The sequence below is a fragment of the Sinocyclocheilus grahami genome, unplaced genomic scaffold, assembly GCF_001515645.1.
Source record: "Sinocyclocheilus grahami isolate Dianchi unplaced genomic scaffold, SAMN03320097.WGS_v1.1 scaffold441.1, whole genome shotgun sequence".
Lineage (NCBI taxonomy): Eukaryota > Metazoa > Chordata > Actinopteri > Cypriniformes > Cyprinidae > Sinocyclocheilus > Sinocyclocheilus grahami.
The window spans coordinates 41316-52987 of record NW_015505620.1 but is presented as its reverse complement, the minus strand read 5'-3'; the positions used below and the strand labels follow the sequence as shown (position 1 = coordinate 52987).

General features: G+C 37.0%; 1 protein-coding gene across 1 annotated transcript in view; it reads right to left on the bottom strand.

Moving 5' to 3' along the window:
• Nucleotides 1-332: 332 nt before the first annotated feature.
• LOC107552107 (transmembrane protein 235) overlaps nt 333-11672 on the bottom strand; it is a 27087-nt gene continuing 15747 nt past the window's right edge. Inside the window, exons 3-4 of the mRNA XM_016233934.1 lie at nt 9676-9813; nt 333-676 (exon numbers count right to left, since the gene is read on the bottom strand). Coding sequence (XP_016089420.1) covers nt 402-676; nt 9676-9813 — 413 coding nt within the window. The 3' untranslated portion in view covers nt 333-401. The remainder of the gene's footprint in view (nt 677-9675; nt 9814-11672) is intronic.

Genomic DNA, 11672 nt, shown 5'->3' with positions numbered 1-11672 from the left:
TTATTGGTGTGGTCACAAGTAAATCTGTTTACACTATAATTTAAAAACAGGATAGAGGTCTTGGCTTGCAATTACGAGAAAAAAAAAGTCAGAATTGTGAGATAAAAAGTTGCAACTATCTTGTTTTATTTTTTATTCAGTGGCAGAAACCCAACTTTATATAGCCTAGAGATGCTGCAATGGCTCGATTCATCATGTTATATACAGTAAATTCATGACACATGACATTGGTGATTGCACTGACACACCTGAGTGATGCAGACAAATTTTGGAGTCCTCTAATAAGCACTCTCATTCAATAATTGATGCAGCTGTCTCATTTGCCACCCGGCACTCTCTATTTTAAATTTGATGCAGCACAAACTCATTTCTTGATAAGGCTGTAGATGAAATGATCATCATCACTGCAGTCTCAGAAGCTGTGGTGAACTCTGGCTCATGGTGAGCACTGCAGCAGGCTCATGCTGGCACTGACGGTGAATGAGATGGGCTGCTAGCATGAGCAGGATCCCCGTGAGCAGCTCCAGGCAAAAAGACAGACAGGCCATGACCAGAGACCAGCCGAAGGACATGTGGACGTGAGACAGTGACTCAATATCCACCATGTGCTGCAGCTCTTCCAAAGCCTGCTGAGAGTAACTGATATAGATGCTCACACCAGACACCGTAACCAGACCTGTGGACAAAGAGCTGTCATTACACTCCATTCACTCACTAAACAACCAGATAGCAACAGACTTATCAGTACTTTTCATGTAAAAATGTTCTCATAAAAGGCCATAAAATGATGTATTCAAACCTGTTGAAGCAAACAACAAAAGATTGTTGACTATTCTCAAGCTGGGTTACTAATCTGACCAAATTGTTTTTAGCCAATTTAGCAGGGAAGCCAGCTAGTCTCTGAGCCTAACCACATGACAAGTGCTTGAAACCCACTAAAACCACCACTACTAACCTGCCTAACCAGCTTGGATAAGATGGGAGACCAGGGGGCTCATTTATAAAAACGTGCATATGCACAGATTTGATCTTAGAGTGTGCATACGCTAAAATCCAGGCCAATGTTCTTTGACGTGCAAAAGTGCTTAGCGACACGTCAGGTCTTTCAGGTTACTTTCTTATCAAACAAGAAAGTGCTTTAAAGGGGTCCTATTATGCTCTTTTACAAAGTCTTGATTTTGTTTTGGGGGTGTCTAGAACATGCTCTCATGCTTGGTGGTTCGAAAAACGCATTATTTTTCACATATTTTACATTATTAAAATACCTTTCTCCCCATCCTGGCACAAACGGCTCGATTCGTTCCGGCTTTGATGAAGGTCCGCCTTCAGAAAAACAAAATGTGTTGTGATTGGTTAGCTGTCCCAGTGCGTTGTGATTGGCGAACAGCTTAGACGGTGTTTCAGTACTGCCCCGCCCCTTGCTCTGTCTTTCAACAAAAGCTTTTTGGTGAATCCGACACTGTACTCCCTCATGTTGTGGAAGCTGTCCTCAGTAAATTGCGCAGCACACAATAGCAAATTGGGGTTATAATGCTCTGGGACAGAGTTAAAAAATCAATTGCAACCACTGTTTCCTGACATCATCCGCTTTCGGAAGCCCAAACAAAGACGTTTGGCACGGAGGTGAAAAAAACAGCGTTTTAGGCGGTCGCGCACCGGACGAGAAGCGCAGCATCACGCCAGATCTTTAAAATTCAAATACATTATTTTCTATAAGTGTAGGCACACCGGCGGTGCTGTTCGGCGTCTGTCCGCGGCGCCCAGCTACGTCGTGTTATACTTGTAAGAATTGTTCTAGACATGCCGAAAATGTTAAGCTACAGCCCAGCAGCTCTTCTTCTTCGTTTTCTCTGATGCACTAACTCTGCAGCAGCACTTCTTCTTCATTGTCTCATCTGATGCACTCACTCAACCAAACGTTCTAACCACAACCTCGCTTGTTTTTTTTTTTTTTAATTATTTTTAATGATATTTAATGATATTGTGATATCACAAAGCCCGAAAAAAACAAACGCTGTGGTCCAAACGAGCCGTTCGTTGTAGTTCTTGAAAAGGGATTTTTAAAAAACGAAATATCTCCCTTTGGAGTGGACTTTGAGATTTGTAACTTTCTAGATCTTTTTTATACCCAAACATACACACTACACACCGACTAAAATTTTAAAAGTGAAAAAGCATAATAGGACCCCTTTAATGAAATTTCAGTTAGCAGAAAAAGATTAAATAGTGTTACATAGTATTTAAAGCTACTGTATGTATGACAACAGTTGAGACTTTGGTTCTGCCAAATTTATCTGTATGATATTCCTGCACTCTCAGAAAAAAGGTGCAAAAGCTGTCACTGGGGCAGTACCTTTTCAACAACAATTTGGGACAATATGATGTAATTTAATGGAAGCTATGTGAGTGGTGCTCTGTGGCATAGCAGGATTTTGAACAGCCTCCATGTGAAAGCTCTAATGGCCTGATTCATCATGTCCTATACAGAGAGGATAAGCAAATGAGTTTTTTTCTTTAGAATGAAACTCAGTAGTGCACAAGCACAGAATATGACAGTCACACAGGTTAGTGGTGGGAGTATTAATAGGAAGATGTGTGCTTTCCTTAAGACCTGCTTGAAGGAACCGCTTGAACTCAGTCATCATTGCTGTAATTAACCCACTTACATGAAGCTCAGCGAAGCCCTGACCTTTCACGATAACTTATGATACATGACAGGAAGAACAGAAGAGAGGTTTTCCTGCTGCTTTGCAATCAAACATCAGTAATTTCTCAAATAATGCATTGTTTTTTTCTGACATAAGCTGATGTGGAGTTTGCTTCTGTGCTTGTCAAAGAAATTGACAGTAGATGGATGGCTATAGAAAGAAAAACAATTCATTTTATATTTTTTCTAGTTGGACGAAATTCTGACCCAAATTTGGTGGTGAATAATTGACAGTAATTTACACAAAGACGAAAATTGCATCTGCAGAGAATAAGATACGAATGTTTTTTCATGAATCTTAGATTTTTCTCCTTTCTTATGATAAACTATAGAAATAGATAACACAGAGTACTGTAATTAATAAACCTTAACGCAATCATGACAAAAATAGAGAATAACAAATTATAAACCAGACGCTGTGCTACATTCAGCACAGTCATTAATAGAGAGCACTCGAGAGGAAAGGATATGAACAAAGGAGTCAGTAAATAAGCTCAGATGTATTATTATATAACTACTGTTTTCACTGACCTTAATTGTAATTGTACATTTTGAATTGTATTTTGTAAATGAAAACAAATTGGTTTTGATGGCGTGACACACTCCAAAAAAGTTGGGGCAAAGGCATGTTTGCAGCTATTTTATATCACCTTTGCTAGAAACAAGACTTAAGCTGCTCAACAGTCCTTGGTCATCGTTGTCATATTCTCCTCTTCATGACACACCACGCATTTTCAAAAGGACACAGATCTGGACTGCAGGCAGGGCAGTCAAGCACATCCACTCTATGTCTATGAAACCTCACTGTTGTAGCACATACAGAATAAGACCTGGCATTGTCCCACTCTAATAATCATGGACGTCAGTTTGATAGCAGCATGTCTCTGTACAATCCCACTATATGCCTCAGCCTCAATGGTATCTTCACACATATGCAAGTCACCCATGACATGGACACTGATGTACCCCATACCAAGACAGATGAAGCTTTTGCAGTTGTCACTGTTAATAGTTTGGATGATCCCTTTCGTCTTTGGCATGGAGAACTCAATGTCTGTTTTTCCAAAAACCAGTTGAAACATGGACTCATCTGACCAAAGCACACATTTCCACCATTTTTCGGACCATTTAGCAGCATCTCTGTATAGGATTGATGTATGGTTGTCTCTGTGCGTAAGAGAGATTCAATTTGCATTTTTTGAAGCAGTGACAGGCTGTGTTAAGTGACAACAGTTTTTCAAGGTCCTCCCGAACCCAAGTGACTGTATTTAGCACAACAGCATGATGCTTTCTAATGCACTGCCATCTGAGAGCTCGAAGGTTAAGCACATTCAACAGAGGTTTCCTGACTTTCGCTATATGGGCTGAGATTTTTCCAGATTCCCTGAATATTTTCACAATATTATGTACGAGATTTTTTATTTTTTACAAAAAAGTTATTTACAAAATACAATCAAATTGGTCAGTGAAAACATTTGAAATCTTTTTCTCTGTAGTTTTGTAAGTTAAATAATTAAAGGAGAGTTAACAAATCACATAATCTTGTTTTTATTTCATCTTACAAAATGTCAACTCTTTTTGGAAATGGGGTTCTAATCAGTGAAGGCTAGATGGGATACAGCTGCGTCTACTGGGAATGCGCACACTAATATTGTGTAATTTTTTGTCACGCTAAACAACAATAATGACTGTATTTGCATTACTGTAAGGGGTAGGCGTAGGCGTTAATAAAACACAATCTAATAGGTAGCAAATTAAATTTATTCTTACTTTCCGTTTTAAAAATATAAGATTTGAAGTGCACAAATAATATTATCAAGCACAAACATCTTTTTCACTGTCTGATGCAAGAAGAGATGTTTTAAAACCAAAGGGATGAATCGGCTCTCAGAAGCACAGACAGCCTGGAGGTCGTGAACTGCTCTTTATACTAAATAAAAAAAAAAAAATCTGCAACACTCACAGTGTTACACTAAGTGTGTCAGGAGAGCTGAACTGAGTTAAAGATACACAGCGTCTGATGATGCACTCCTGCCTTTAATTAATTGATGAAAGAATCCTAAATGTTATGCCGAGTTCACACTGCACGATTTTAGCCCAATTTTTCACTCGCCGACAGGTTTTGCGAAATCGCCGACAGATGCCTGAAATCGGAAAAACCACGGTGACCCGACGACTTTGAAAATCGTGCAGTGTGAACTCGGCATTAGCGAGGGCTTTGAGATGGTGCTTGATTAGATGCTACTTCTGCAGATTAATTCATCAGTGTCATGAAAGGAGATGCGCAGCTGCAATTCATGTTTGTGGAGGACAGCAAATGTTTGCGAGGCAAAAGCAGATGGAATCACTATCACCATCTTCTCCTGTCATGTCATCATATTCCAGAGGGATCCTCATGTCTGTGTTTTTGAAAAGTGCTATCCCTGATAACAAGCAACCACTGAATCAATGTTAAAAATGGTTGATTTGTCAGTGTTAATTGCATTGAATCGTTTGCACCCGCAATTAATGTTGGAACAATTTTGACATTTCAACAAACCACCATTATTGTGATCAGTGTTTGCTTTAGTTGGGCTCTTGACTCTTGTATTGTAATGCTAAGTTTTCATTGTCAGTGATATTGATTCAATGCAATTAACATTGACCATTTTAACATTGATTCAATGGTTTTCATCTGCTCTCTTGCTATCAGGGATGTTTACAGACAAGATCACTCATGTACATAATCTCCTGTGAGGCTTCAATCCTTCCACCATTTTTTCTTTAATCCATCAGTTGTGGGTAATGTTCAGTCCTTATGAACCAAACACTCATCGGTACAAATACAGCAACAATTTACCTCAGCAATATCAAAATCTACTACATAAGCAAAGGAAACTAAACTATACTATCATACAATGCTGTGCAAAGTTCACATTTATAGAGACTATACACCCTTCTGTGTTCTTGGGCAGGATAGTCATTTTTTCAACTCAGGAGCCCCTTTCAATGGAACTAAAAACAGAACACAAATAAAAAGCTGTGATGGTCTTCGCTGACCTCAGGGTTTCAACCTCTACAGATCCCAGTGTTTTTCTCTGCTCCATCCCTCCCTTAATTCAGCACTTCAGTTTTCTGTTGTGCTCAGGCTGGAACACAAGCACCTGTTACAGTGCTGCAAAAGAGCCCAAACTACACTCCATTACCATCATCATATCCTATCACAAACATACTATCACAATAATATTGAGGACAGAATAAACAGAGATATTCTATTGACAAAAAAAATGTATGTCATTCCCATTTATATTTTGATGTGTTCTACAATAACTCAAAATATTGCAGCACACATCCGGTCCCAATCTCATGATTTCAGTTATTGTGATAAGAAGAAATGATGACAAAGTGTAATGAGGGTGTGAATTAATTATGTGTCATTCAAGACAGAATCAAATGCTGATGTTCTTATTATAGTTTAATACCTTTACAGACACAAGAGCAACATCTGCTGATTACAGGTATATACAGTGCATTGCGAAAGTATTCATTTTTTTCACACTTTGTTATGTTGCTGCCTTATGATAAACGTATTTAACCTCTTAACTGTTACCCCCCCCCCTTTTTGAACATAGACGTGATTTCAATTTCAATTTTAAATTGTTATAATTCATAAACGCTTTTGAATACAGACCTAAGATTGGTCTCTTTTTAAAGAAGACAATCTGCAGATTATTGCAGAAGTGAAATCATTCCAAAATGAAAGTATAAAAAAGTTATAGAAGTTTAAATTTACTGCAAAGAAAATGTACTGTACTATTTTTATTTTATTTTACATAAAATAAATATTTTATAAAATGTTTTAACCCAAAATTGCTATAAAATTAAAGCCATATGTCTAAATAAGTTGTGTTCCAAATTTGAAGTTGATATAAAAAAAATTACGTTCCTATGCAATTTTGTTTAGGTGTTATACCACGAACAGCCACTGGGTGCCATCCAAACTCCATTGAATTTTTTTGATGCATTTTTCTATCACAAATGTATCAATTTCTCTCTCAATATTACATCTATGACAAAATATACCACCAAATATGGAATCTTGAGACTCAGACCTTTCCAACGATATGTATTTTGTCAAGATTATGAAAAGTTTTGATTCTAAAAGACCGTAATACTTCTGGAATATAACACCTCCCACTAAGGGGGAGGAGTCCGCTAAAAGATTTTAAAGTATCATTTCCATGGTAACGCAATGTCCGATATCAAAATGGTTTTCACAGGATGAATTTCGAGGTTTTCAAATGATATATAATTTATGATGATTACTAAAACATGTAATCTAAAATTAGGGAAAAAGGAAACGAAAAAAATAATTTTTGTGACAAAGATCTGAACTCCTGTTATGATGTATATGTTTTGAGATGCACTCTTGTCCAAAATTAATCTATTACTGTTCCTACATAATTTCTAACAACAAACAGTGGTAAAATATCAATTTAGAAGTCTTAGACCTTTCCAACGATATATAGTTTATCATGATTAGATTAGGATTTAATTGTAATATATTGAAGTAAACTTGGGCATCCCGTATACGGAACGGTGACAGTTAAGGAATTACTTTTTTCCACATCAATCTACACTCCATACACCATACTGACCAAGCAAAAACAGAATTGTCACAACTTCATAAATTTATTAAAAATAAAAAACTGAAATAAGTAAATATTTATAACTAAATATTTAGCTGAAGCCCATTTACAGTCTCAAGTCTTTTTTTGTTTGATGCGACAAGCTTTGCTCATCAGCATTTGGCAATTATCTGCCATTCTTCTCCTCATCTCTTAACCTCTCAAGCTCTGTCAGGTTGGATGGGAGCAAATGCACATTTTCAGGTTTCTCCAGAAATATTTGATTGGGTTCAAGCCCAGGCTCTAGCTGGGCCAATTAAGGACATTCACGGAGTTGTCTATAAGCCACTCTTGCTGTGTGCTTAGGTTCATTGTCCTGTTGGAAAGTGAACCTTCTGCCCAGTCTGAGGTTCTGAATGCTCTGAACTAGGTTTTCATTAAGGCTATCTCTATATTTTGCTGCACTGAGTGTTTCTTCTACTCTGACGAGTCCCTCAGTCCCTGCTGCTGAAAAACAGCCCCACAGCAGGAGGCTGCTATCAGCACACTTTACTTTTGGGATGGTACTCTGCAGGTGATGAGCAGAGTTGGTTTCCTTCAAACATGATGCTTAGAATTGAGGTTCATCAGACCAGAGAATCTTGTTTCTCAGAGTCTGAGGGTCCTTTAGGTGCTTTTTTGTACATTCCAAGTGTGTTTTCATGTGTCTTAACTGAAGAGAGGATTGAGTTTGGCCACACTGCCATATAGACTGGATTGGTGGAGTGTTGCAGTAATGTTTGTCCATCTGTAGGTTTCTCCTATCTCCACATATGATCATGGAGCTCAACTAGAGTTACTATCAGGTTCTTGGTCACCACACTAACCAAAGCCCTTCTCCATCAATTGCACAATTTGGCCAGGAGGCCAGCTCTAGGAAGAGTCCTGGTTGTTTCAAAGTTCTTCCATTAAGGGTAAGAGACTACATGCTTCTGTGACCCTTCAATGAAGGATAATTTTTTTTCTGAACTCTACCACAGATGTGTGGATTGACACAAACCTGTTTCTGAGCTTTCAACTGTCCCAGATGGAATCATTTAATTTTTTTTATTTTTAATAAATATGCAAAGATGTTAAAGACCAGTTTTTTGCTTTGCAATTATGGTGTATGGAGTGTAGATTGTTGTGGAAAAAACTAATTTAAAGCAGTTTGACATAAGGCAGCAACAAAACAAAATGTGAAAAAAATGAAGGGTTATGAATACATTCGCAAGGCACTTAAGTAAACCATTAATTGCTGTCATGTGGTGTCTCCTGAATTGTAAACAATTATTAGACTGAATGTCAAAAACAAATCATAATATCTCATTGCAGCTTTTGAATTTGTAATGTATAGAAGCTCTATAGTAATCAGCAGAGGTATAGTGCAAAATGTCTACTTTATATGCCTGTGTGGATCCAGTAGCACCATGTCCTGAACATCTGAGAAAAAAATTATATTTTAGTCAGAATTATTTTGCTCCTGTTTGATGTCTGTGCTGTTTCATTGAATACTGTGAAGTTTAATGGAGGCTCAATTGTTGTCAGGATGAGCCTTTGCGCATAATCTATTTGTGTGAATTTCTAACATTCACAGATAAGGACACAACTATAAGATATAAGTTCTGCTGAGCAAAACATGTCTAAATGCAAATAAACAACACACGCTGTGAAAGCTGTGTTGGTTTGTGATTTAGATCGAAGCACTACTCATGTTCAAAACTTGGATTGTGCACTTTTCTCTGTCCGGTATTTTTCATATGCATTCACAACATCAAAATATATGAATATGTCACATAATAGCAAATAATAGCGGGGGAAACTTTGAGTTTCAAATTATGCTCCACACAAACAGAAGGTCCAGACTTGCATTGGATAAAACAACTCTGAATTTGGTCAGTAAACATGCATGACAAACCAAAAGACCCATACCAAAAGATTTTGGTATGAATATGTTTACCGTTACACTCCTATATATTTGTGCCTGGAACATAATTGGGTTAAGGATAAGAACATAAATTCTCTAAACACATTAAACACAACAAATAAATCCGTTCAATATTTCTGCTATTCATTATTGCAGGCTTTGTGGATATGTATTATTGAGCTAAAAACCTTCATATCTGTTAAAACCCCTCGCTGTGTGAGACCAGTTCACCTAACAGCTGCACTCAGCTGGAGAACCTGACATTTTCTGTTTTCTTTCATTTCCATTGTGTTTTATTCCATCTCTCACTGACCTATACACAACACAAACTCCAGCGATATCACCGCTGAGACCTCATTTCATTTCAGCTGATGTGAGTGTCCAATAAATGTTGTGTAGCTTTTAATGGCACTCACTGCAGATGAGGAAGTATGCAGCGATGCAGGTGAGAAGAGTGCAGCTCTGAGCCAAAGACGCCACCAGACCGAAGATCCCCCCAAAGACCAGCAGCACCAGGCTGAGAGGCAGCAGGACCACTATGACCCTGTGCAAGTCTGCAGAGACACATACAGGCCTTTTATTACATGCTCAGTGTAACCTGCTGCCACACATTTATGTTTACTTTTTTAGTGCAAAAACAGAAAATATTCATCAGTCTTTGTTGGTCTCAGATTTAGTACGTTCTTCTTGCATCAGTGTTACACAGTCATTTAATTCTGTTCTCTCAACTTTCCAGCATCCTACAGTAGATGAGATAACTTTAGTTATTCTGAAATCTAAATCAACCACCTGTCAACTCGATCCACTTCCAATTCAGTTAGTTAAAGTCTGCCTGTCAGTTCTTTTGCCTTCTATCACTAGCTATGTTTCCATCACCCTATTTTAATGCGCATTTTGAAGTATCGTATGAGAAACGAGTGATGGAAACACCAAATTTAGAATAAAAATCCCTTAATTCGCAAAAAAGTTTTTACGATCACTTGAGGTGGTTTTTGACTTGTGCGAAAAAGGGTTGATGCAAATAATGGGAGATGGAAATGCATTTTGCAAATAAATTCCTCCAAGCGCATTAAAAAAGTCATGTGACTTTGCGCTATGGGACGGCAAAACCTGACTAAACAGCGGACTGATCTCATTCAGAGAATGAGAATATAGAGGATGATGTTAAATTATTTGAAATTCAGGAAGTGGATCAATCTGTAATTATTAATGAATTAAATACTACATATTCTAAAGCTATATATATAATCTTGACACTGCCTTATAAAAATGTATGTCCAAAAAATGGAAGTGTTTTAGTTAAGCCCCTTGCCCATATTATTAATCTTTCTATCAGAACTGGGCAGTTCCCTGATAGTTGGAAAAAAGCATTGGTAAAGCCTATTTTCAAATCTGGGAATTCAGATGATATAATTAACTATAGTCTTAATTAATATAGTCTCTAATTAACCAATTAGTCTTCTCCCGGTTCTCTCTAAAGTGCTGGAGAAGGTTGTATCAGAACAATTTTTGCAGCACTTAGAGACTAATAATCTTTTACACCCTTTACAATTTGGTTTTAGACATAACCATTCTACAGAAACTGCTACTTGTTTATTATTAGAAAATATTAAGCGGTCACTCGGTAAAGCATTTAAAGTTGGTGCAGTATTCCTGGATCTGAAAAAGGCATTTGATACCGTAAATCATAATATTTTAATGTCAAAAATAACAAAGTATAATATATCAAAACAATCTCTGTTATGGTTTGATTCGTATTTAAAAAATCGTGAACAAAGTGTTGTCATTAATCATTTTAAGGCAGTTCCTCATAATAATGATATAGGAATTCCTCAGGGAACAATTTTGGGTCCGATTCTTTTTAGCATTTATATTAATGATCTTCCAGAAGTGTGTCCTGATGCGAGTCTTCAAATGTATGCTGATGACATGGTTGTCTACGTATCTGGTAGGAACTGTATGGAAATTGAAGAAAAGTTGACAAGAAATTTAGAGAAAGTGTCAGCTTGGCTTGATGCCTCTTTTTAAACTTTAAATACTAAAAAGACAAAGTCCATATGCTTTTCAATAAGAAAATTACCGGTAACAGAATCATTAAACATTAGAATTAAAGATGAGATTATAGAACAAGTATCAAAAGAAAAATATCTTGGTATGATTTTAGATTCTCAGTTAAAGTTTAAAAGTCATGTTAAAAAGTTGCGTAAAACGATTAAAGCAAATCTTACCAGCTTTAGAATAATACGAAATTGTTTAACATATGATCATGCTTTTTTGTTTTTAAATTCGATGATATTATCACACATGGCATATGGATTAGCTATTTGGTCTCAGACAAATCAATCCATAATTAATCAGGTTAAATGTCTTTACAATAGAGCTTTGAAAATTTTAGATAGAAAGCAAATAAGAT